This window comes from Microcaecilia unicolor, chromosome 2 (genome assembly GCF_901765095.1).
Source record: "Microcaecilia unicolor chromosome 2, aMicUni1.1, whole genome shotgun sequence".
NCBI lineage: Eukaryota > Metazoa > Chordata > Amphibia > Gymnophiona > Siphonopidae > Microcaecilia > Microcaecilia unicolor.
The window spans coordinates 354,526,066-354,553,546 of NC_044032.1; the positions used below are offsets into that span (position 1 = coordinate 354,526,066).

Below are 27,481 nucleotides of genomic sequence, written 5' to 3' on the forward strand. Positions count from 1 at the left end.
TCACCATTACAGAACAATTGTAAGCCACATTGAGCCTGCAAATAGGTGGGAAAATGTGGTATACAAATGCTAGAAATAAATAAATGGACTTGGCGAAACTCCACTATTTCTGGGATAAGCAGTATACTACTACTACTACTTATCATTTCTATAGCGCTACTAGACTTACGCAGCGCTGTGTACTTTTTTCGGTTCTTGCCAGGTATTTGTGACCTGGATTGGTCACTGTTGGAAACAGGATGCTGGGCTTGATGGACCTTTGGTCTTTTCCAGTATGGCAATACTTATGTACTTATGTAATGAGGCACGGTTATTGTGTTTAGTCACCATAGCATGTTTCTCTGTAAAAGTTTATGTTGTGTCATGTTGGATGGTTCATTGTTTTTTTTTTCTTGTTCCTTATGAAGCTTATCTAGCACCGTGGGCTTTGAATAAAGATGATAAACAGAAAAATTACATTTAGGATGTACTCAGTTGATGTTGTTGTTGACTTTGGCAATGTATGTATTATGGATAGCTGTTCTAGTATGTGCATGTGGTAATGTTTGAACAACTTGCCTGACCACCAATTTACTTCAATTCATTGAAGGAGTAAACAAACATGTGGACAAAGGGGAGCCGGTTGATATTGTGTATCTGGATTTTCAAAAGGCGTTTGACAAGGTACCTCATGAAAGGCTACAGAAGAAATTGGAGGGTCAAGGGATAGGAGGAAAAGTCCTATTGTGGATTAAAAACTGGTTGAAGGATAGGAAACAGAGAGTGGGGTTAAATGGGCAGTATTCACAATGGAGAAGAGTAGTTAGTGGGGTTCCTCAGGGGTCTGTGCTAGGACCGCTGCTTTTAAATATATTTATAAATGATTTAGAGATAGGAGTAACTAGCGAGGTAATTAAATTTGCTGATGACACAAAGTTATTCAAAGTCGTTAACTCGCGACAGGATTGAGAAAAATTACAGAAGGACCTTACGAGACTGGGAGACTGGGCGGCTAGCTGGCAGATGACGTTTAATGTGAGCAAGTGCAAGGTGATGCATGTGGGAAAAAAGAACCCGAATTATAGCTACGTCATGCAAGGTTCCACGTTAGGAGTTACGGACCAAGAAAGGGATCTGGGTGTCGTTGTTGATAATATGCTGAAACCTTCTGCTCAGTGTGCTGCTGCGGCTCAGAAAGCGAATAGAATGTTGGGTATTATTAGGAAAGGTATGGAAAACAGGTGTGAGGATGTTATAATGCCGTTATATCGCTCCATGGTGCGACCGCACATTGAGTATTGTGTTCAATTCTGGTCGCCGCATCTCAAGAAAGATATAGTGGAATTGGAAAAGGTGCAGCGAAGGGCGACTAAAATGATAGCGGGGATGGGACGACTTCCCTATGAAGAAAGACTAAGGAGGCTAGGGCTTTTCAGCTTGGAGAAGAGACAGCTGAGGGGAGACATGATAGAGGTATATAAAATAATGAGTGGAGTGGAACAGGTAGATGTGAAGCATCTGTTCACGCTTTCCAAAAATACTAGGACTAGGGGGCATGCGATGAAACTACAGTTTAGTAAATTTAAAACAAATTGGAGAAAACGTTTCTTCACCCAACGCGTAATTAAACTCTGGAATTCGTTGCCGGAGAACGTGGTGAAGGCAGTTAGGTTGGCAGAGTTTAAAAGGGGGTTAGATGGTTTCCTAAAGGACAAGTCCATAAACCACTACTAAATGGACTTGGGAAAAATCCACAATTCCAGGAATAACATGTATAGAATGTTTGTATGTTTGGGAAGCTTGCCAGGTGCCCTTGGCCTGGATTGGCCGCTGTCGTGGACAGGATGCTGGGCTACTACTACTTAACATTTCTAGAGCGCTACTAAGGTTACGCAGCGCTGTACAATTTAACAAAGAGAGACAGTCCCTGCTCAAAGAGCTTACAATCTAATAGACAAGTGAACGGTCGGTCCGATAGGGGCAGTCAAATTGGGGCAGTCTGGATTCACTGAACGGTAAGGGTTAGGTGCTGAATGCAGCATTGAAGGTGGGCTTTAAGCAAAGACTTGAAGACGGGCAGGGAGGGGGCTTGGCGTAAGGGTTCAGGAAGGTTGTTCCAAGCATAGGGTGAGGCGAGGCAGAATGGGCTCATGGACCCTTGGTCTTTTCCCAGTGTGGCATTACTTATGTAACTGTCTGTATTATGGCTACAATTTCTGAATATGAGGCATCATTAAATGACAGACTTTGTACATGTCCAGTTGGGTAGATAATATTCAATGGTAAGCTCCTTTTATTATTGTCCGGAATGAAGAAATAAGAGTTTTCAGTTTTGGCACAGTATAAGAAAATCCCCACTACACCCCATGCTCTCCTAACAGTCAGAATGCAAAACCAAAGAGTTTAATAAAAGAATAGAAACCTCATAAATTTGCTATTGTTCTCAATTTCCCATTGTTTCCTTCTAATGTTTCTATGTTTTGTCCCATTGTTATACTACCAACGATATTCGAATGCCTCGCACAACTCTGTTCAATGTAATCCATAACTTATTTGTAACAAATGTATTTCTATTATTCAAGTCTTATTGTAAGCCACACTGAGCCCGCAAATAGGTGGGAAAATGTGGGATACAAATGCAATAAATAAATAAATAGCATCCGCAAATGTTTTGGATCACTCAATATGGCGCCAAGCTCCGCCCACTGGATTCAGCCATACAATGGGCCAGATAGGCTCATGCCGTTTCATGTCTTTATTAAACCTCTTTGACACAGCCCCATGCCTTCTCCTGTCATATTAAACATCCTTGGTCTCCCCTCCCATGGGCCCCGAGTTCAGGCGCCCGCACATGCGCGATTCTTCCGGGTTCGCGGGAGTGAACCGGCGGCAGCATCCAGCCACCTTCAGCTCCTGACGGCCCAGGCTTCCACCCTCAGACACCTCATAGGTACAGGAAGGAACTGGAAGCGGGGACCCGGCAAGGTCTTTTTTTTAATTTTGTTTACCCCGGCACAATAATAACATATTAGAACGCTCATCCCATCACCCGTTGACGTCAATTCCGGTCTGTGGGCCTTTCTCGTCTCCGATTGGTTCGGGGAGGCGGAAACAAGCAATAGGAAGGGGGCGGTGCAGTTACTGCAGTGAGGAGGCTGAGGGTTTGAAGATGGCGGCAGCGGTACGTCGCTCACCTCAGCAGCACAGGGGAGTAACGCCTCCGGTTCCTGTTGGTGCCTCTTCTCCACCGCATAGTCCTGGTCTATGTTCTCGTTACGGACTGGAGGCGGCGGCTGGTAGTGAAGCAGATGAAAACCCCGATGTAGCTGTTGCAGCAGCAGGAGGAGGAGGAGGCGGCGGCGGCGGCGGCCGAGACAGAGATCCAGAACAGTCTGTGTCCCCGACCGAGCCCCCAGACTCCGCAGCCTCGGTCTCCGTTTCTAGCCTGAGCAGTAGCAGTAGCACGAGTACCGGGAGCAGCAGCAGTAGCGTATCCTCGGGTTCTAGCCCCGCTGAGAGCCCGGAGTTCAGTTCATCAGCTGTCAGCGGCGCCTTTAGGGAATTGTTCGAGGCCTGCAGGAACGGGGATGTGTCACGGGTGAAGCGGCTGCTGGACTCCAGCAACGTGAATGCCAAGGACATGGCGGGAAGGAAATCAACCCCACTGCACTTTGCAGCAGGTGAGAGAGGGTTCGAGCTCAAGGAGTCGACAGTGGAGGGGGACGAACAGTTGAGGGGCTTCAGGTTGAGTCCTCTTTTTGTTTTTAGTGTTCAGTTAAGCTTTGAAGATACAGTGGGGGAAATAAGTATTTGATCCCTCGCTGATTTTGTAAGTTTGCCCACTGACAAAGACATGAGCAGCCCATAATTGAAGGGTAGGTTATTGGTAACAGTGAGAGATAGCACATCACAAATTAAATCCGGAAAATCACATTGTGGAAAGTATATGAATTTATTTGCATTCTGCAGAGGGAAATAAGTATTTAATCCCTCTGGCAAACAAGACCTAATACTTGGTGGCAAAACCCTTGTTGGCAAGCACAGCGGTCAGACGTCTTCTGTAGTTGATGATGAGGTTTGCACACATGTCAGGAGGAATTTTGGTCCACTCCTCTTTGCAGATCATCTCTAAATCATTAAGAGTTCTGGGCTGTCGCTTGGCAACTCGCAGCTTCAGCTCCCTCCATAAGTTTTCAATGGGATTAAGGTCTGGTGACTGGCTAGGCCACTCCATGACCCTAATGTGCTTCTTCCTGAGCCACTCCTTTGTTGCCTTGGCTGTATGTTTTGGGTCATTGTCGTGCTGGAAGACCCAGCCACGACCCATTTTAAGGCCCTGGCGGAGGGAAGGAGGTTGTCACTCAGAATTGTACGGTACATGGCCCCATCCATTCTCCCATTGATGCGGTGAAGTAGTCCTGTGCCCTTAGCAGAGAAACACCCCCAAAACATAACATTTCCACCTCCATGCTTGACAGTGGGGACGGTGTTCTTTGGGTCATAGGCAGCATTTCTCTTCCTCCAAACACGGCGAGTTGAGTTCATGCCAAAGAGCTCAATTTTTGTCTCATCTGACCACAGCACCTTCTCCCAATCACTCTCGGCATCATCCAGGTGTTCACTGGCAAACTTCAGACGGGCCGTCACATGTGCCTTCCGGAGCAGGGGGACCTTGCGGGCACTGCAGGATTGCAATCCGTTATGTCGTAATGTGTTACCAATGGTTTTCGTGGTGACAGTGGTCCCAGCTGCCTTGAGATCATTGACAAGTTCCCCCCTTGTAGTTGTAGGCTGATTTCTAACCTTCCTCATGATCAAGGATACCCCACGAGGTGAGATTTTGCGTGGAGCCCCAGATCTTTGTCGATTGACAGTCATTTTGTACTTCTTCCATTTTCTTACTATGGCACCAACAGTTGTCTCCTTCTCGCCCAGCATCTTACTGATGGTTTTGTAGCCCATTCCAGCCTTGTGCAGGTGTATGATCTTGTCCCTGACATCCTTAGACAGCTCCTTGCTCTTGGCCATTTTGTAGAGGTTAGAGTCTGACTGATTCACTGAGTCTGTGGACAGGTGTCTTTCATACAGGTGACCATTGCCGACAGCTGTCTGTCATGCAGGTAACGAGTTGATTTGGAGCATCTACCTGGTCTGTAGGGGCCAGATCTCTTACTGGTTGGTGGGGGATCAAATACTTATTTCCCTCTGCAGAATGCAAATAAATTCATATACTTTCCACAATGTGATTTTCCGGATTTAATTTGTGATGTGCTATCTCTCACTGTTACCAATAACCTACCCTTCAATTATGGGCTGCTCATGTCTTTGTCAGTGGGCAAACTTACAAAATCAGCAAGGGATCAAATACTTATTTCCCCCACTGTAGTTATTGCATCTTAATTTATGTATTGTTTAAGGGTCCTTTTCAGTAAACATAATGGAAAAATTGGATGCTTTGCAAGTTACATTTATGTTGGACGAGCTGATCGCGCAGGCTAATGTAAAATTATCTAAGGATATAATTTTGGGGCTCATTTCAAAGCACTTAGCCTTCCAAAGTTCCATAGAAACCTATGGAACTTTGGAAGGCTAAGTGCTTTGAAAATATGCCTCAATGTCACCAACACAGTACGTCTATACAGAGCCAACTCAAGAGAATCAGACTCCCTAGTGCCTTGGCAAACCTTCAACTATGTATTTCCACTATCACACTGGTGGTATCAGACAATAACCCTCCAAACAGGCCAGCATCTCCCTTTCCCTACTGTCCCCACCTCTGAATCCAGCATCCCGGATATTCTGTTTTTCCTTTCTTCCTACTAGGCCTGCTGCTTCTGTTTTCCTTCATTGTTGAAAGGGCAGGAGGATTCACTGATGGGCTTTGAAGCACAGGCTCGAACTCCAGTGCTGTTTTGCCCTGCTCCATTGTGATACAGGACTTCCTCTTGCAGGGAGTGGAACAGTACAAGACAGTGCTTGAATGCAGATCTGTGCTGGTGCTGAATCTTTTTGCCTCTTTGGCACCAGAAAGAAGGGGGCAGTGGTGGGTGAAGATGGGCAATAGTACAGGAGTACAGTTTCCCAACTGCTGCCACCCTAGGTGAACATTTAATCTGTCTATTGGCAGGGCTAGCCCTGTATCTGTACTGGAAACCTTTGCATTTTTTTTCCCAAATTGCTTATTTTAAGTTTCTTAAAATTTTACACATAGTTGTCGTGGTTTTTTTTACCATGTACTTTAGTATAATAAAAGAATGGTGATGGAATAATCAGTTTCCGTATCCTGAGAGCTTGTTAATTAGGTTTAATTTTAGGTCTGCTTTTCTATGTGATGTTTTCATCATATTGCAGTGTGTAAGTACCATGCTTTTTATATTTACCTTGTGTTCTTAATTATTTAACAGGTGGGATATAGGAAATGTTTGCAACGCACACATTAGAATATCACGTTTAGGCATTTAGAGGGGTAATTATTAAGGTGTGGTAAGTTCTCCCCCACCCCCACCCCCCCCAAAAAAAGCCCTTCTATGGTACCTTGACTCCTAGCAGTAATACTATGAGACACGACTAGGGGTTGCCAGTGTCATTTTTAACCCAGGAGGGGTAGGAGTGACTGAGGATCTCTTCTGCCCTGAATCTCAAGACACCATAGTTTTCGGGGGAGGGGGTGGAATGTTCTTTGTGTAAAGGGGGCTATATTAGGTATGGGAGTTTAAAAAGGCAGGAATGTGAATGCACAGGACTGTGGGAGGAAAGAGTAGGTTAAGCTTTTATTGCCCAGCCCCTTTAAGATGTGGCATGGGAGCATCAAATGTGGGGTACAAATGTAACAAAATAAATATATTTAGCATCTCAATATTATGTATCCTACTGTAACTTACATTAATATAGTTTACGATTATATAATGTATATTACTGCTGTTTTAATGCATGTTAAGGGGCAAATAAGGAGCATTATAGCTGTAACACACCTTAACTACTCCCTACTATCAGTTTTAGAATTAATGTATCATTGCACATCTTGCCACATTGCTTCTTGAGAACACATTATTACTTGCAATTAAGAATGTATGGGGACATGACTTAAGTGACATAAATTTAGCACAGGAATGATGTCTTGAGAGGTGTTAAACAGAGAAAAAAATGAAGGCAGATAATATCTATCAGGTCTGCCCATTCGTGCCATCTAGTCTCCCGTTCACTCTCTTAGAGATCGTATGTACATCTCCTGAGCTTTCTTAAATTCAGGTACAGTTTTTATCTCCACCACCTCTACCTGGATGACGTTCCACGAATTCACCTTTCCGTGAAGAAGTATTTTCTCAGGTTACTTCTGAGTCTGTATGCTTTCATCTTTACCTTATGTTCCCTCATTCCAGAGCTTCCTCCCAATTGAAAGAGACTTGCCTCCTCCGCATTTGACACCTAGGTATTTTAAATGTGTTTATCTTATCTTCCCTCTCCTGCTTTTTTTCCAAAGTATACATATTGAGATCTTTAAGTCTGTCCTCATACGCTTTATGACAGAGCACTGCCCATTTTAGTAGCCACACTCTGGGAAGACTCCATTCTGTTGAGATCTTTTTGAAGTGGGCAGTCAAATTGAAAACAAATATTGACAAATGAGTTAATTTTGCCTGTGTCTTGACAGGAATGACCTCCTTATGTTCATGTTAACACATTTGCATTGTGACAGTCTTCTACTACATTTCATAGGTGTAATATATTCAGGCTATTGGAAATGTTTTATTCAGGCCAATGGGGCCCTGTACAATTGGGACAAATTCTGTATGTTTCTCCACCTGTCTTCTCTTGATTTTTGAAGTTTTTTTTTTTTTTTTTTTTTGGTATTTGAGAGCCGCCTCTTTTTCTGTGCATAGTACATAAGTCTCTTGTTGCTAATATTTGTTAGTATTATTGCCATTCTTGTGCTTATCTCGGTGTCTGGCTTTCTTTCATCAATTTTTGTATTGTTGAGAATGGGAATGTCCTAGTTGGTCACAACCATTTTGTTTTCCATAGTTCATCCAAGTTCATTGCTCCAGTGTTAGTAGTGTTAACACAGTTTCTAGTGGATGAGACATACTACCTTTTAGTCTACTTACACATCACACCCAGCAATAAGATGTTACTGTTTCCAATTCACAAGAAAATACTGATTGCTTTTTTTTTTTTTTTTTAAATAATTGAACTGTTGTCCATAGTCCCCCCCATCCCAGTAGTGCAATTACCAATCTCTCTCCTTTATATTTAAGTTCACTTAAATATATTTTTCTGTTTATTTTTTTATATATTATATATTTAAGTGATTTATTTGATTCCGAGTAATCTTATTCAGCATTTTCCTAATTGGTTTGTCATGTTTAAAAATTTGAGGATAGCTCTATTTGTAAATTTATCTTCAAGACCCATGCAGGCTTAGCTCTTGGGATATTTGGTCTTGGCATAAGTCAGTGGTTCCCAAACCTGGTCCTGGAGGCACCCCAGCCAGTCAGGTTTTCAGGATATCCACAATGACTATTCATGAGACCTTTGCATGCACTAACTCCACTGCATGCAAATTTCTCTTATAACATAGTAACATAACATAGTAGATGACGGCAGAAAAAGACCTGCACGGTCCATCCAGTCTGCCCAACAAGATAAACTCATATGTGCTACTTTTTGTGTGTACCTTACCTTGATTTGTACCTGTCCTTTTCAGGGCACAGACCGAATAAGTCTGCCCAGCACTATCCCTGCCTCCTACCACTGGTTCTGGCACAGACCGTATAAGTCTGCCCAGCACTATCCCTGCCTCCCGCCACTGGTTCTGGCACAGACCGTATAAGTCTGCCCAGCACTATCCCCGCCTCCCGCCACTGGCTCTGCCACCCAACCTCGGCTAAGCTCCTTAGGATCCATTTCTTCTGAACAGGATTCCTTTATGTTTATCCCACGCATGTTTGAATTCCGTTACCGTTTTCATTTCCACCACCTCCCGCGGGAGGGCATTCCAAGCATCCACTACTCTCTCTGTGAAAAAATACTTCCTGACATTTTTCTTGAGTCTGCCCCCCTTCAATCTCATTTCATGTCCTCTCGTTCTACCGCCTTCGCATCTCCGGAAAAGGTTCGTTTGCGGATTAATACCTTTCAAATATTTGAACATCTGTATCATATCACCCCTGTTTCTCCTTTCCTCCAGAGTATACATGTTCAGGTCAGCAAGTCTCTCCTCATAGTCTTGTAACGCAAATCCCATACCATTCTCGTAGCTTTTCTTTGCACCGCTTCAATTCTTTTTACATTCTTAGCAAGATACGGCCTCAAAAATTGAACACAATACTCCAGGTGGAGCCTCACCAACGATTTATACAGGGGCATCAACACCCCCTTTCTTCTGCTGGTCACACCTCTCTTTATACAGCCTAACAACCTTCTAGCTACGGCCACCGCCTTGTCACACTGTTTCGACACCTTCAAATCCTCAGATACTATCACCCCAAGATCCCTCTCCCCATCCGTACTTATCAGACTCTCCCCGCCTAACACATATGTCTCCCGTGGATTTCTATTCCCTAAGTGCATCACTTTGCATTTCTTCGCATTGAATTTTAATAGCTAAACCTTGGACCATTCTTCTAGCTTCCTTAGGTCCTTTTTCATGTTTTCCACTCCCTCCGGGGTGTCCACTCTGTTACAGATCTTAGTATCATCCGCAAATAGGCAAACTTTATCTTCGTGATATCTTGAAAACATGACTGGCTGGGGTGCCTCCGGGACCAGGCTTAGAAACCACTGGCATAAGTTATCCAGTGCAAATGGAGGAATATTATTCTTAGTCACTCTAAGATCCTGTATGAGAACGCAGGCATTGCAAGCTAATTGGTAACGTGTATCTTACACTGTGCTATTAAAACACTTTTCAAATTCAGCGTGTCTTCTGTAGCAATCTTGGCAGATCTTTTCTCAGTAACTTGTGCATCATTGTTGCATATTTTATTGACAAATCTATAAATGCCTTCAGTTCTTTTTATATTCTTCTGTCAGGTGGACCTTTTCAGTTTTTCTTACCTTTTCTATTAAGGAAAGTTACATTGTCAGCTGAGAAACTCTTCAGTACCACTATTGCTTATTTTTATTGCACTACTATATACACTGTGCACTAAACATGTAAGAGTCCCAGCTTGACAGAGCTTACAATCTAATCAAGACAAACAGGACAAATAAGAGATTAGGGAATTAATTATGGTGGGAATGATAAAACCCACATGGGTAATGAACAAGTGAATAGGAGCTTCAAAGCAGCTTCAAAAGGAGATGGAGCTTGACATACTGACCTAGGAACGGACAGTCACTACTCAGATAATCACGGTTGTATAGCTTCATTAAAAAAAATAGTAAATTTGGTGATACCGATTCATCAATGCCTCTGGGCTAAATCCATAGCCCAATGGGTTAATATACATACTTGGTGGATACGGGGTCTGACAGGACAAGAGTAGTTGATTGACTCTGCTTTTTGACTGATCTTTGCTTTGTTCCATTCATCGAGGTTTCTTTCTTCTGTTTTGCTAGGACAAGAGTAGTGATATGTTTCCTCACTGGATCTGGAAAGACAAAATTGCCTTCATAATTCAGATGGCGTGTAGTTTACTTGAATAATGTATTCAATCCATGATTCACTTTGTACATTTCTAGGCATTTTAAGGTTGCAGGATGTTATAAAAAGCATTCGTAAATCAGTTCATTTTGTATTGGGATTTTTTTTCCCTTACAGCTGGTCATTGTTGCTTTTTCAGCATCGGCTAGTCTTTGGTTTCATATACTCCTCTTTTTATTGCCTTTCTTTTCTATTTCCGTGATATTATGTGATCATGTATTCTGTTTGCATCTATTACAGTAAACAACTTGTAAATTTTGTTGGTAAGCAAGCAAGTTAAGTGGTAGTTCTTGAGAGAGGGTGGGGGTGGGGGGGTTAGTTGTAGCTCTCTTTAGAAAGAGAAGTGTTTTTCCTGTTACCAACCATTCTGATAGTTTTGGCTGCCTGGACAAGGGATTTCTTTTCTTTTTCTTTTTTTTTTTGCGTTTTGTCAAATCTTATTGGGGGTGGTGGTAAATGTTTGAGACAAAAATACTCTATAGTTTTTTATTTTCTTTCCATTTATCTTCTCTTTATTGGGAGCGGTTCTACAATAGCACAAGCATTTACTTTAGTGAATTATTTGATTGCTGGGGAATTGAAGGATTATTCTGACGTTGAAAATAGGTTAGTCATTGGGTTCAAAGAATGTACCAAGGCTCCTTGCATTAACGTGCAGTAGCTTTGGGAGAGAGCTAGTGAGTATTGGGTAACTGGTCTTAAAGGGTGTGCAGTGATTTTGAAAGGTTTACAAAGTACAAAAGGAGCGTAATACCTTATTTTTGGGCAATCCTAGTAATTGTCTAATGTTGTCTGCACATTCTGATTTATGAATTTTTTTGTTGTTTGTTTCTAAATTGCCTAGAACTATGGATGGTTGGGATACAAAAATATTTTTAAATTTTATGATCTACAAGGTCCTCTCTATAAGCTTCTCTGCTTTGGGTTCTGCCAGATTAACTGCAGATCCCTACACAGAAAATAAACACTAGCAGAATACCACACCTTGGTCACATATACAGAACAGACAGACCCTCAACAAATTTGAAATAAGGGATCACACATCAGTAATAGCGATATGAAGACAAAAAGACTTAAGTGGAAACCTCATAAAGTCAAGTACTACATGTATAGCAATACTAGATAGAAACTGAAATGTAAGGTGTCGGAGAAGCATGTTTTCTGAAATTGACATACTCTAATTCAGAATAAATATTGTGTGGGTTTTTTTTTTGTTTTTCTTACCTCTGTTATCTAAGCACTTTATTTTTCCATTTGCTTTGGTCCCAGGGTCTCTTTTCTGTTGTCAGGGTCTTCTGCCCATTTAACATTTCATCGCTCTTCATGTTCACCATTCATCTTTCCTCTATGTCCCTTTCTGTATCTTCTCTCTGTGGCCCTATCCATTCCCTTGGTTTTCTTGGGGGTCTTTCATGGGGTACTTTGTTCAAGGGCTATCTGTATCTAGATTTTCAGGGGGCTTTTGACATGGTGCCTTGAGGGAGACTTCTGACAGAATTGAGGAGTCATGGGATAGGAAGCAATGTCCTTCTGTGGATTAAGAATTGGTTATTGGACAGAAAACAGAGGGTAGGGTTAAATGAACATTTTTTTGTCAACAGAGGAGGGTGAATAGTGGAGTGCTGCAGGGATCTGTACTGGGGCCTGTGCTATTTAACACTTATAAATGATTTGGAAATCGGAATGAGTGAGATTAAATTAAATGGAATGGTGCTACTAATTGGGTTTCTGCCAGGTACTTGTGACCTGGATTGGCCACTGCTGGGCAGCAGGATACTGGCCTAATGGACCATTGATCTGATCCACGCAATTCTTATGTTCTTATATAACTTGTTTCGATGTGTATCCTTTTTGTGGTCCTGTTAGGACTACATTTTTTGTGCTCCTGTTAATACTTAAATATGTTGGTGAAGGCTATTATTTTGAGATCTTTTGTTAGTACAGCCTACTTCAGCTTGTGATTTTAGATCTTATTATTTTTGGCTTCTTCGAATGATTAGGTACCCACACTATCAGTGAAGTCGTTGATAACTACTCCTTTCTGGAAAACATTTATAATAGTGGGGGTGGGGGACTTACTCCTTGTGTTCAAGTCCTTCTTGTTTTGTTAGTAGAATCTTGGTAATGATTTTTGCTGTGATATAGTTAAGGAAAAGGAAATGGAGCTGTTCAGGGCAGTAGGTTATGTCCTTCCAGGTTGTAGAGGTGTAGCAAAACTGTTTGCCTTCCCTATGTATGCTGGTGCAGTAATGAAGCTGATTAATAATCCATAGCACAGCTTTCTCTTATATCTGAAAACTTTCAGACCTTTTTTTTTTTTTTGTATTTCCATAGCGTCTCATAGATCAATCCAGAGACTTGTGGGTTGTGTCCCTCTACCAACAGGTGGAGATAGAGAGAACCTCCGAGGTTTGCTATATGTGGACCTGTGCAGCCAAGTAAACCCAAGTATTCTCTGTATCTAGCAGGTGGAGGGATATCTCTGTGCAGCTCTGGTTTGATCTGGCTACTGGTGTCCTTTGGGCCTAGTTTAGCACAGACGGGGGTTGAGTGGCAGCTTGTGGTGTACACCTGGTGGTGCCAGGTCCCTCCTGGTCTCCCCCTACCTTTCCTCCGTTGCCTGGGGCTGTTGGCCTGATCGGGTGTTTCCTTTCTCTCCTGAAAAAAAAAAAGGTAAGCGTCTCTTTAAGAGCCTTTGTTTTTATTTAATCATATGGAGGAGCTAGACGAAGTGCTGTGTCAATTGGGGCAGGAGTTTGTGGAGCATGTCAGTGCCTTCTGAGGCTGCAAAGCACTACTCCCGGTGTGGGGGCTGGAGAGCAGCGTCGGGGGAATGTGAGTCCTGCTGCCATCAGCCTGCATCGGGTGCTCAGCTTGACGGGGGGTTCCCCTCAAGCGTCTGGTGAGTTGGAAGCACAGGGGATAGTTTCGGCGGTTTCCTCGGGGCAGTTAGTGCAGCGCGCATCGGCGGGCGCCATTTTCTCCACTCACATGTGACCCGCTCCGCACATGGCAGTTGACAGGAGGCGCAGCGCATTTCAGTGGCACAGGCTTCGATGGAGGGAAATGATTTAGAGGTAGCAGGGGAGTCCCTTTCAGTTTCTTTTTCCCCGGATTTTGCTTTAGGTGAAGAGATGAAGCAATACTGGATGGGCAGGGAGGAGAGATGGGAGAAGATGTAGAATAGGGGGAAGAGAAAGAGAGGGAATATGCTGGATGGCAGGGAGAGAGTGATGGATCTGTGTGAGATGGGGGAAGAGAGAAAGGGCAATGCTGAATGATGCGGAGGGAGGGAGGGGGAAGAGAAATGAGGGCAGTGCTGCACAACAGACAAGGTTCATGCTGGATTACATGGGCAGGGGAGAAAGAAGAGATTCTGAGTGGCGAACACACAGCGAAGAAGCTGTTTGCAGGTGCTACAGAGGAATGCTGGCTCGTATGGTAGGGGTGGAGAGAGAAGATGGTGGAATTGGGGGGGGGGGAGAGACAGGAGATGTTGGATTGTGGGGGGAGAGGAAAGAGTTGTTGGAAGGGGGGGGGGGGAGAGGAAAACCATTAGTGGAAGAGTGGTGATTATAAATAATGAGAATGGGAGGGCCAGGTTGAAGGAAAAAGAAAGCTGTAGGAACACAAAAAAAAAAAAGCTGAAAGGAGTAGATCAATCTTGAAGCTGGTTATAGTGGAGGAGGCAAAAAAGAAAGAGAATTAAAATAGGAAATTATGTCACCACTGGGGAATGGAGGCTTGAGAGCGAGGCCACAATTTCCCCCTTGGATACTGTTTCTAGGATCTCCCCTTGGTGCCTTGACTTGTGCAGAGGTTCAGCATGTCTTCCCGAAAGCTTTGGACTTTATTTCCCCATGCATCATACCAATACTTTTTACACTCACTGGTGTGACACATACGCTAGAATTGACTCTTTGTCGTAATTGTAGTGGGGACACATTCGTGAGATGGGCATCGAGCCTATACTAACATCTGATCACATCCCAGTGTGGGTCGAATTAGGGGATTTGGGGGCAGGGGAGGAGTTGCATGGGTTTTTGGAGACTCAAAATTTGTTGGGCGATTGCCAAATTTGTGATGATCTTAAAGGGGGTCATTAGAGATTATTTGACAATGATACTGGGGAGGTGTCTGATTATTTATGGGATGCTCCTAAGGCAGTAGTGCTGGGTCATATTATTAAATGGGGGCCCATAGAAAATGAGCTTTGGATAAGGAACATTTGTGTCTTTGAGAGTTCTTGAGTTAATTGGAGAGGAGACTTCAGGGGTGCTCCACCCCCAATATTTTTTCGGTTTGGCTTCGGTTCGGGGTGATTTGAATAGGATGCAGATTGAGTGGGTTAACTTTATACAACGTCAGCTCCATTAGATGTTTTTTGTTTGCTAGTTGTTGGGGTACCATGTTAACAAGGCATCTCATATTATACTGAGGAGGATATCCGTCGTTGCTTTCTGTAATTTTATCACACTCTGTCAGGACACCTCTGTTTCCCCATCCGCTATTCAGCAATATTTGAATTTGGTAGATTTACCATGTCTCTCTCCAGTGGACAGGGATGCCTTAGATTCTCTTATTTCCATCAGTGAGGTGGTCTGGGCAATTGAGTTGGCATAGTGGGAAATCCCCAGGCCTTGACAGGTTCATGGCTATATAAACATTTTGTAAGGGAGGTAGGACCTCTTACTGTGCCGTATGGACAGTGGGCTGCTAATTAGTAAATCTTTACCCCTGAGTATGCACAAAGCTGGCATATCCATACTTTTAAAGCCTGACAAAGATCCAGTGATTTGCAACTCTTATAGGCCAATCTTGCTTTTGAGTGTTGATGTTAATCTTCTTGCAAAGGTTTTGGTGGAGCGCTTGAACCAGGTTTTTCTAGTGTTGGTACACCCTGATCAGACTAGATTCATTTTTAAATGGCAGGTGGCTAATAATATTCGGTGTATGATGAGGAGTGGCCTAGTGGTTAGGGTGGTGGACTTTGGTCCTGGGGAACTGAGGAACTGAGTTCGATTTCCACTTCAGGCAGCTCCTTGTGACTCTGGGCATGTCACTTAACCCTCCATTGCCCCATGTAAGCCGCATTGAGCCTGCCATGAGTGGGAAAGCGCGGGGTACAAATGTAACAAAAAAAAAAAAAAAAAAAGTTCTCTGAGGAGCTCAGCTGTCCCAGTATTGGCTGACTGTTTTGTCAGTCTGTGCAGAGAAAGCCTTTGATAGTTAGCTCCAGTGGACCCCCTATCTTTGCCAGCTCCTGCATAATGTTGGTTTGGGCCCCAATTTCTGCTCCTGGATAGAGGCTCTTTATACACAACCTACAGCACATGTCAAAGTGAACGGGGATTATATGGATTCCTGTTTTATACATCGGTGTGCCCTCTCTCCGGTGGTGTGCCGGAGCAGTTTTTACGAATTTTGGGAACCAGTTGTTAAATTAAGCTGCTTCATAATCGGCTCTCAAAATTTGGGCTTGGGTGATTTGTGTCCCCTCTTGGCAGCGTTGGCGTCCTTCTCCCTAGTGACTCTGGCATCTTCTGCCACTGTCGCTGCTGCCCATGCAGTACCTCTCTGATCTCTCTCTGTCCTCCCCTGCCCGCACATCATGGTACACATCAGGAACAGGCTGCTTCAACCAATCCTGGGGGTCTTCCTTCAGCCCTTGGGGGCGGGACATGCTGACGGTGGCTGAAGCAGGCAAGGAGGTGCGTGGGGGGGGGGAGAGGCAAAGAGGGAGAAAGCAGAGAGGTTCGGGTGGGGCAATGAGGCAGGCAAACTGCATTGCAGTGGTGATGGGGGGCAACAAGGGACCGCAGTCAGGTACTGCATGAGGGAGGGAGTGAGCGAGGGAAAGTGGTGCTGCATGGGGGGGGCAAGGAGGGAGAGGTGGTGCATGGAGTGGCAAGGTGGGAAGAGATGTGCTGTATGATGGGGGTCAAGGAAGGAGAGAAGTGATGCATTGAGACACAACAACACAAGGGAGACACTGCATGGGAGGGGGAGATGTGCTGTATCAGTAGGGATAGGGAGGGATATAAGTGCTGTATCAGGGGTGGGGGCAGGGAGAGAGAGTGGTACTGCATTAGGGGGAGCAATGAGGAAGAGAGGTGCTGGATAGGAAGAAAGAGATTCATTGGGAGGAATAAGGAAGGGAGAGGGCATGGAGAGGGAAAGAGGTGCTGGACTTAGGAGAGAAAGTAGATGGTTGACATGAAAAGAAGTGCCAAATGTACAAGGAGACTTTGCCAAAACAGTTAAGAGAAGAAAGAGGAAAGCAGAAACCAGAGATTTGGGACCAACAGAATATGAAAAATAAAATGACCAGACCAAAAAAAGGTAGAAAAAAGAATTTTATTGTCTATTTATTGATTAGAATATCAGTTTTTGGAATGTGCATCTTATTGAATTGGTTTTAGACATGGCTAGGACTCCTGAGAAAAACCTCACTCATTGGCCTTCAATCTCCAGCATAGGGGTGGTAAATCTCCAGCTTTGAGATGGGCCACCCATGGCGTCTCTGAGCTCCTTTACCTTTGCTTGCAGGGATACCGAGCCCCGCCAGCCAAATTAAATGGACTGCTGCTGTGCCCCGCTGCTTCTCATGCAAGTGTGCATGAGAATTCCTGGCATGCTGCTCAGAGCCAGAAACAAGCAGCGGGAAGTAGTTGTAGTCCATTTATTTGGCTGGTGGGGCTCAGCATCCCTGCCAGCAAAGGTATGCCTGTGGGGGAGGGGAGAGAGGAATGCGCTGCTCCCCCCTCTTAAATTGCACGCTGGCTATGCCCAGAAAAAAAGCCTGCTAAATTTTCCAGTACACCACGGTCTCTCTCCCCTTTGTTTGCATTATTATGAATGGAACCCTTTGTCTTGCGGGTCCACTCTAATCCAGATATTAGAGGATTTTCCGGGGGTGGAGGCACTCAGAATATTGCTCTTTTTGCGGATGATGTTTTGTTATATGTGGAGCAGCCAGTTCTTACACTGCTGGTGGTGCTTTGAGAATCCCTGGCCTTTGGAGTTGTGGCAGGATTTAAATTTAACTTGGATAAAACAGAGTTGATGGGTGTGACTACCACATCTGCGGATGATGATATTCTGAAGTGACAATTTTCTTTTAAGTGGGCAGTTGAAGAGTTTTGGTGTTTGGGAGTTCAGGTTCCGAAAACTTTGAAGCATTTATACTCCTGTAATTATGCTCCCTTATTTCAGCAAATTAGACAAAATCTTTCTCTGGAAAGGGACTTGGTTATCTTGGTGGGGCTGTATTGTGGCCCTTAAAATTAATGTACTACTGCATCTTTTATCTTAATTTTGTACTCTGCCAGTGGAAGTCCCTTTGTGGGTTCTTTCTCTATTACAGAGGGACTTTCATGTTTTTATATAGGGTGGGAGGACTCCTCATCTGGTGAAATCTGTGTTAAGAACATAAACATTGGTATACTGGGACAGGCTGAAGGTCCGTCAAGCTCCATATCCTGTTTCCAACAGTCACAATCTTCTTGCGGTTTAACAACTTTGAATAACTGTGTCTTTGGCAAATTTACCTCGCTAGTTATTCCCATCTCTAGATAATTTATAAATGTGTTAAAAATCATCGGTCCCAGCACAGACCCCCAGGGGTCCCCACTATCTATTCTTCTCCATTGAGAATACTGACCATTTAACCGTACTCTCTGTTTTACTACTACTTATCATTTCTATAGCGCTACTAGATGTACGAAGCACTGTACACTTGAACATGAAGAGAGAGTCTCTGCTCGACAGAGCTTATAATCTAATTAGACAGACAAACAGGACAAACAAGAGATAAGGGAATATTAAAGTGAGGATGGTAAAATAAGGGTTCTGAACAAGTGAATATTTTATTTTTATTTTTGTTACATTTGTACCCCGCGCTTTCCCACTCATGGCAGGCTCAATGCGGCTTACATGGGGCAATGGAGGGTTAAGTGACTTGCCCAGAGTCACAAGGAGCTGCCTGTGCCGGGAATTGAACTCAGTTCCTCAGGACCAAAGTCCAATAAGGGTTAGGAGTTAAAAGCAGCATCAAAAGGTGGGCTTTTAGCTTAGATTTGAAGACGGCCAGAGATGGAGCTTGACGTACCGGCTCAGGAAGTCTATTCCAGGCATATGGTGCAGCAAGATAAAAGGAACGGAGTCTGGAGTTAGCGGTGGAGGAGAAGGGTGCAGATAAGAGAGATTTACACAGTGAATGGAGTTCCTGGGGAGGAATGTTTTCTATCTTTTTAACCAGTTTTTAATCCACAATAGGACATTGCCTCCTATCCCATGACTTTCTAATTTCCTTTGGAGTCTTTCATGAGGTACTTTGTCAAATGCCTTCTGACAATCCAGATACACAGTATCAACCAGCTCACCTTTATCCACATGCTTATTCACCCCTTCAAAGAAATATAGTAGATTGGTGAGGCAAGATTTCCTGTGACTAAATCCTTGTTGGCTTTGTCTCATGAATCTATGCTTCTGTATATGCTTTGTAATTTTATTCTTTATAATGGTCTGTTTTGCTCGGCACCGATGTCAGGCTCACTGGTCTATAATTTCCTGGATCACCTCTGGAACCCTTTTTTAAAATCCACGTTGCATTGATCATCCTCCAATCTTCCAGTACAGTGTTTGATTTTAAAGATAAATTACATATTACTAACAATATCTCTGCAAGCTCATTTTTCAATTCTATCAGTACACTTGTGGCAGAATGTGAAGCTGGGGGGTGAGGTGTGGTGTACCTAATTTAGGCTGGTATTATTGGGCAGCACAGTTAAACCAATTAGTGGATTGGGAGAATGCTCCGTATAAATGGGGAATCATTCTGTAGTTGAAACATTTTCTGAGCTTTGATTTTAAAACATTTGCTGTGGATATAGGGTAGTTCTCGGTATCTTAATTGGTATATTACCCTTTCATGAAGCTTCTTCTCACCTTTTGGGGCAAAGTTAAGAGGTGGAGTGAGATTGGTGTTCTGCTTTCGTCCCTTAGGTCCTATTTGTCATGAGCCTCACTTTTTTGGATGGGCCAGGGGTGTGCATGTGGGGCCTTTTCCACTTGGGCCCATAAGGGGTTGGTTCGATTTCACCAATTGCTGGATGTGGGCAATCTTTGCACATTTTGAAGATTTAAAAACCTAGTTTAACCTATTTCTAGTTGGGACATCTTTTCTTATTTGCAAATCAAACATTTTCTGACTGCTGAAGGGTGATTGTGGCATATTCTGGAAGACCGAGCATTTGAAAAATTTGTTGGTATCCCTGGGGAAATGGAGGGCTTCCATCTATTATATAAGTTCTTTTGGGGGTAAGAGTTTAAGCGATACAATTTTATGCACCAGTGGGAAGTGAATCTAGGGAGGGAATTTACCTCTGGGGACTGGAAACGTCTTTGGAAGTTAAGAGGGCATCCCTTTGTACATTGATCAAAGAAAATGGTTGTAAAGTTGTGGCCCAGTGGTACTATACACCAGAGCGACTGCAGGCTGTGCTTCCTCAGAGTGCTACTGATGTTTGTAGGCGGTGCTCAGAGGAGAAAGGGATTTTTATCCATATTTGGTGGACTTGCCGGAATATTCAACCATTTTAGACTACAGTAGCTCTTTGTTGGCACAGTGTCTGGCGTTACGATTTCCTGTTGATCCTGCTGTTTGTTTACTGGGCCTCAAATGGCAGGTGTGTGTCAAGCGTATCTGCCTGGTAGCTGCTGAATATGTGTTTGCTCTCAAATGGAAACATGTTGAAGGCCCAACAGTTATGGACTGGCTCTTGAAAGTGCTCTGGGATTTGGAACAATTGACTGATAAACATCATGGTATCCAGCACAGAAAGAATGGACTCATTTAACTGTGTTACTTGTGGTTAGTGGGGTAGAGTGCAGGATGCTTGCTGAAGGAATAGTGGTTAATGGGGGGAGGAGAACAGTTACTTGTATTTTCAATAGGGAGATTATAAGTCTTGTTGTCAAATGCTGTTTTTTTTGGGTGGGGTGGGGTGGGGTTTGTATCAATCGATTCTTATTCAGAAGGTTTAAACATACAAACAAACCACAAGGAGATCTGTAGCTATTGCAGCCACTTCTGGAGGAATTGTTGCTGAATCCATTGATCATGCAAAGCCCTGTGTAATTGTTTCTATTCATACTGCAGTTTCCACTACCCTTTCACCAGAGCCTGGAGTAAATATTCTTTTCTTCCTCAGCTCCATGATTTGAGTGGCGGTCAGGGTCTTATTACCTCTTGTACTGGGCAGAGCTAAGGCCTTTAGTCTAGTCTAAGAGTCAGTTTAGCCAGGTTCGGGACACAAAGCACGGCTTTCTTAAGCAAAAAAAAGCCTGGTTTACCTTTGCAGGTTTTAAAAAGTATATCATTTATTCAGACAAACAGCATAACAGGTTCAAGCATAAATTGTGCAAGAATACTTGGACACCTTCCTCTTTCTGGGCTTGCGGGGGGGGGGGGGGGGGGGTTAACTTTGTATTTTGGGCTCTACCCTCTATTCTAGGTTCTTCAGTACCCTTCTCCTCCCCCCCCCCCCCCCCCCCAATAAGAGAGAATGGGACATAATGCAGCAAAAGGCTTTCAGGGCTTAGTCTTTCTCACGCATGTGTATTTATTTGTGGTAGGTGATTCCAAGAGGAAAGTAAAAGCTTTTAGGCTGAGGGCAGGAGATGAAATAAAGCTGGTGGAGAGCAGAGGAGGATGTCACCTTTTGCATGAACTGAAATAGCTTTTTTTCGAGGCCTTCTGAATAAACCTGAGCATATCAAAACAGCATAAATGGGGCAAAATATTTCCCAATGTTTGACCACTAATCACCAAGTGGAAATCCAGTCATCCAGGGGTGAATCCGTCATTTGGTACCAGAGTTTTATAATTGGGTGCTTTGTCTTTATGAGCTCTTGAGAAATTCACCACATCATTATAATTACTTTTCTGTAAAGGTAATAAATCACCTTGAATCTGCTGCTTTATTAGCAGTAAATGTAAAACGAAAGGAAGAATGTCTGCTCTGCATTTAGCTGCTGTTTCTGATCCAGCCTCTTCCCTTAGTATATTTGATGGTCTGTTATACTGCAAAATGATTCTCTATGAACACGACTTTATATTTACAACTTGGTACTGTTGAATATAGGTATATTGAGAGAGAGACATTTGATGTTTGAGCTCTTATCTCACAATGCAGCCAACAAGTGTCAGTACACCATAGTTTATACTTTTTTTGCTTGTGCAAATATATTTCATAACATGGGCCTCGTTCATTCTGTTGCTTTCTCCCTCATTCTGTAATCTTGGCATCTAATCGTAAGCACCTTTTGTGTGCTAATATTATAGAATACCAGCGCACATGCGAATGTTATATTCACGGATTTGAGTGCGCAAGATGCACAGAGTGTAACTGCAAGCAGGGGCGTAGCCAGACTTTGGCGGTAGGGGGGAGTCCAGAGTCTAAGGTGAGGGGGCATATTTTAGCCCCTCTCTGGCCCCGCCACCCCCTCTGCCATTTTTAACCCCCCACTGCCACCACCATCTTTGACCCTCCCCGGTGCCAACCCTTTCGACCCCCCCCCCCCCCTCTTCCCGCCGCCAACCGTTTCAACCACCTCTTTCTGCCGCCGCCGTCGTGTACCTTTGCTGGCGGGGGCCCTCAACCCCCGGCAGCCAAAGTCCTCTTCTCCGGTGCGGCCGCGTTGCTGATCTGCAAGGGCAGGCTTCTGTTTCTATGAGTGACATCCTGCATGTTGTATGTTGTGCGTGCAGGATGTCAGACTCACAGAAACAGAAGCCTGCCCTTGCAGATCAGCAACGCGGCCGCAACGGAGGACTTCGGCTGGCGGGGGTTGGGGACCCTCGCCAGCAAAGGTACACGACGGCGGCAGCGGGGGAGGGTTGGCGGCGGGAGGGGGGGTCAAAGTGGTTGTTGGGGGGGGGGCAGGGCCAAATCTACAGGGGCCCAAGCCCCCGTGGCCCCACGTAGCTATGCCCCTGACTGTAAGAGAGCATTCACAGTGAGAGGTGCATGGGTGTGTCCCATACTTGTGTATAATTGTGCACTAACATTTACGCCTGCCTTTTACATGGCATTGGTAACCGTGCCTAAATGTTGGTGCACAAAAAGGAATCTGGGTGCCCAGGTGCTGCCATAGAATTTGTGCTTAGCATTTTGGTGCCCAAATGTGGGCAGTCTTTATAGAATTGCTCTCATAATGTATTGTCTTGAATAAATAATTTATATTCTATTGCAGGGTTTGGAAGAAAGGATGTGGTAGAACATCTGCTGCAGACAGGAGCTAATGTCCATGCTCGGGACGATGGAGGTCTAATACCACTTCATAATGCTTGCTCTTTTGGCCATGCTGAAGTGGTTAGCTTATTACTGTGCCAAGGTGCAGACCCAAATGCTAGAGACAATTGGAATTATACTCCTTTGCACGAAGCTGCTATCAAAGGGAAGATTGATGTGTGCATTGGTAAGTGTGTTTTTTGTGAGTGTATTTTTAAATAAGATTCTGTAAATAGGGCATTTTTGTTTGTTTAGGACTACATAGATGGGAGTACAGCTCCTAGAGATTTTGTAGGAGTGAGTTTGACTGACTTTATTGTTTTCCTGGGCTTGTGTTGAGTGATTGTTTTTCCTCTCTTCCTGTAAGTCCATTATCTTTTTAGTACAGCAGAAGCTTCATTATCTGCCATATTTGAGAAATAAGCCATGCTGGTTTAATTGAAGACGTAGGTTATGTGAGTTTTGTTTTTCTCACTCAATCAGTTTTAATTTATAATCTCTGTTGAAATCTAACAATTAACAAAATCATAGGTGCCAGCTCTGTGGCTGCAGTGGGTGTCTGGGCGCTCCAGTGTTCTATGCTCTACTTTATTAAATGTGGAGCAGAAAATTCCAAGTTGTTAAGCCCCAGGGAAAGGCAGGAAGGAGGTACTTTCTAGATCTTAGCTACTGCTCCCTTCTCCTGCATCCTACAGCTGCCAGTGGGGAAGAGAGAGAGCTGCAGATATAATGAGAAAAGGAAGAGTCTGAGTTGCATGACGTTTTATCGACATGACAGATTTTACCTGTTACCAAACTAATACATTTAACAGTTAAGTATTCCCATTTCTAATGAAAAGAGGGATTTAGGGGTAATCTTAGATTCTACCTTGTCCATGAAGGCTCATGTAAAAAAAAATTCTCCGAGGACAAGCAGGTCTATAATTCTCACACATGGGTAATGCGGGGTCTGTGTTACTGGTTCGGAGCTTGTAACAACCTTAAAAATAGGCCCGCCTGCCTGCCGTGAGAACGCAGGACCAGCAGCTCTCTCGCTCTCTTTTTTTTTTTTTTTTTCCCTTGTTGAGAGGATGCACTCGTTATCCACTCCCCACAGCTGGTTTGGTTGGTCTTTTTGTGCCTTCCTTTTTAATTCTTTTCCTTAATACCTCTTTCTGGGTTTACTTTATTTTATCCTTCCCTATTTATTGTTTGATTTTTTTTTTCCTTTCTTTTCTCCACGTTCACTAGGCCGTGTTCCTGTCAGGTTTTTTTCCTTTTCTGTTTTTTGGTACTCTTCCCTTTGTTAAACACCATTGAGTCATTTGATTTTGCCATGGTTATTTTTCCTTTCATATCATTGAAAGTTCCTAGGGGCTTCAAACGCTGCACATTGCAATAGGACCATCTCTGGCAAGGACACCCATTCTTGGTGTCTGCAGTGTTTGGGGCCTGATCATACCTCTGCAAACTGTATTCTCTGTCTTCATATGAAGAAAACACAGTTGGCCAGAGAGGCTGAGAGAAGATTTTTGGAGCCAGGTCCAAAGCCTGGACATTGATGTCGGCGTTGGGTGCATTGGTCTAGAATGCACCAGAGGAATACAGAAAGACCTACTTTTTTTCAGCTGGTCTTTTACATTTTATGTTGGATGAAAACTATATTTTCCTTGTCACTTGCAGCAGATGAATCCAGGAACTAGTGGGTTAAGTCCGCCTACCAGCAGGTGGAGATAGAAATAAACAAACTAAAGGCAGTGATGCCAGACGGCTAGCTCCTTCCTCAGTTAGTATGTCTCTATCTCAGCAGGTGGTGGATGGCTTTTTCTCCAGCTCCTGGGCCCAAGGCCTCTGAGGGTGCTTCTGGGCCGGTGGCCAGTTTGAGCCAGGGGTGGCGGACTGGTGGTGTCCCCTTTGGCAGCATACGCAGTTGCTGGGTCCCTGCTGTGCCTCAAATTCCCTCTGAACAGGCTTTTGCTGTTCCTTTCCTTCCCTGTTTGTTTCTGCCTCCTCACTAAAAAAAACAAAGAGAACCATGGAATTTATGTAAAAGAGAAACACAGAAGCACAGGGAAGTTTGTTTTTGCTGAGAGCAGGTTTGTGTTACTGCTGTCCGAGTCCTGTTTTCTGTTGCCTGCTTGTCTGAGCCTGCCTCGAAGTGGAGTCGGAGAGTTTTTTTTTTTCTTCGGCTCAGCTGTCAGTTCCCGCGCTTTCCCGGTCCGGGGTAAGTCCTGCTGGGTTCCTGTTTGGGGACGGGCCATGGCAGCGGAGGCGGTAAAACGCTGTTCCCGATGCTGGAAATGGCGTTCAGCGATGGGCCTTTGCAGCTGGGGGTGCGTTGATTTGGCGGTATTCGACGGAGCAGCCCCCCCCCCCCCCCAGAGCGTGCTTTCCCTCTCAGAGCCTGGCGATTCTTGCGCCATTTTGCGATCGGTTGTGGAGCCGGCTGTGGTAGCGTTTTTCGGCAAAGCTTCTTCTCTGTTGGTAGGGGAGTCGGGGGGGGGGGGTGTCAGGCACTGTGGGTGGTGGTGCCATGGTTGTGACCTCCGTTGCAGGGGAGGGGTTTTCGCCAGAGTTTATTTTGCTACTCCATCAGGCGTTTTTGTTGAAATGGGCCTTGCCCCCCCCCCCCCCCCAACACGGCTGCGACAGCTTCGGCCTTTGTTTCTTTCAGGAGGGTCCGGGGGTAGCCAATAGATTTTGGGTTTTTCCCCAGAAGATTTCTCCTCCCTTAAAAAGGCTAGGCTTTCTTTGAGGTCTGAGGAGGGGTCCTGCATACGGTCGCCTGCAGCTTCCTCTGTGGTGGCTCTCGGAGCAGACGGGGTGGAGGGCGGTGTCCTCGCTGACCAACCGGAGGACTCTTTTGCCGTGAGGATTTTCCATAAGGAGGAGTTGTCCTCCTTTATCGCTCAGGTGCTGGAAGCCCTGACTATAGAGGACCCCGAGGTTATGGCTTCTCAGGTGGCCAACCCCAAGATGGCTAGTACCAGATGACCTTCTAAGGCCTTTCCGCTACATGAAGCTATTGAAGAGTTGATTTTGGCCCAGTGGGCGGATCCGGATGGGGGGCTGAAAGTAGCCAGGGCTATGGCCAGGCTATATCCGGTTTCAGTGGACCGTTTAGAGCACTTTGCTTTACCTAGGGTGGATGCCCTGGTGACAGCGGTCACTAAGAAGACTACTCTTCCAGTGGAAGGTGGTTTGGCACTTAAGGGTATGCAAGACAGATGGCTAGAGGCCTCTTTAAAACGTGCCCCTTCAAACTTCTGTTTGTAGTTCTTATGTGGTTAGAGCTTGTCTCAGTTGGCTACATTCTGTCACGGATTTGATTTCGGAGTCTGATATGCCGGGAACTCCTCAGATGTCGCTGATGAATATTGGGCTGGTGTACTTGGCGGATGCCTTGTATGATTTGGTCCGTGCTTCGGCCAAACTCATGGCCTTGACCGTTTCCTCTCGGCATCTTCTGTGGCTCCATCATTGGGCCTCATTAAATTGCCTTTCCGAGGGAAATTGCTTTTTGGGGAAGACCTAGAAAAGATTGTTAAAGATTTGGGGGATTCGAAATCTCAGTGTCTGTCATGTCTGTGGCCGTGACCACCCTCAGACTTACCTCATTTCTGGGGGCCAGCAGCTCTGCTGGCTTCTGTCTGTCTTTGTGTTAGTCTTGTCTCTGGCTCTGTGTGCTGATTACTTCACTAGACCTCACCTGTGTGTGCTATGCCTCTCTGGGGAGCCAGCATCTAAGATGGCTGCCACCGGCTCTGTGCCAGCTTCCAAGATGGCTCCTGCCTGTCTTTCCTGTGGGCTCACTTCCTATGTGTGTCAAGCCTCTCTTTGGGGTCAGTGTACTTCCTGCTTCTGTCCTGCTGCTGGTGACTCATCAGTGAGAGCCTTCATAAGGAAGTGCTGTGCTTGCAGTCTGGGCCTTTGCATAAGTGTTATGCTCTTAGGTCAGGTTAGTAAGTACTGCACTACTGCTTAGCCTCTCTGGGTTCCAGCCCAGTTTCTTTCTGTCAGTGTCTCTGTTGTCCTTCCGTGGGGGGTCTTCCCTGCCTCTGTCTGTGGACTGCGGGTCCTTCCTGGCTTACCCTGTGTTTGGAGTGAAGCCTCTGTTTCTGGCTTACCCTGTGTTTGGGGTGAAGCCTCTGTTCCTGGCTTACCCTGGGTTGGGGTGAAGCCTTTGTCCGGGTTTGTTCTTTGTCTGGTTGCAAAGCCTCAGCCTTTGTGGGTTCCCCAGTCAGTGTGTGGAACGGCTGTGGCTTCAGACCCTTGGCCTGTTCTTCCTGGTTTGCTCTCTTTACCCTGAACCCTGCCTTGCCTAGCCTGTGTGCCTACCCTGCTTGTATATCCTGAGGGTTTATCCTGAATCCTGTATCTGTCTGGCTAGTGTGTTTTCCTGGGTGATTATTCCTGTATCCTGTCTCCACCTAGCTAGAGGGTTTACCCTGTGGGTATTCCCGGATCCCCGTTCTGCCTAGTGTGTTGCTGCCCTAGTCCTTGCTCCTGCTAGCTTCTGTACGCCTTGTGTTCCTTGGTCTGTCTTCTGGGTCTTGCTAGTGGCTGTGCAGCAGCATACTGT

The 27,481-nt window shown here is 44.8% G+C and overlaps 1 protein-coding gene across 1 annotated transcript in view; it reads left to right on the plus strand.

Annotated features, from left to right (window-relative positions):
* Positions 1-3,140: 3,140 nt before the first annotated feature.
* Positions 3,141-27,481, plus strand: part of TNKS (tankyrase) — a 505,381-nt gene continuing 481,040 nt past the window's right edge. Inside the window, exons 1-2 of the mRNA XM_030194488.1 lie at positions 3,141-3,659; positions 22,883-23,107. Of these exons, the coding sequence (XP_030050348.1) occupies positions 3,149-3,659; positions 22,883-23,107 (736 nt within the window). The 5' untranslated portion in view covers positions 3,141-3,148. The remainder of the gene's footprint in view (positions 3,660-22,882; positions 23,108-27,481) is intronic.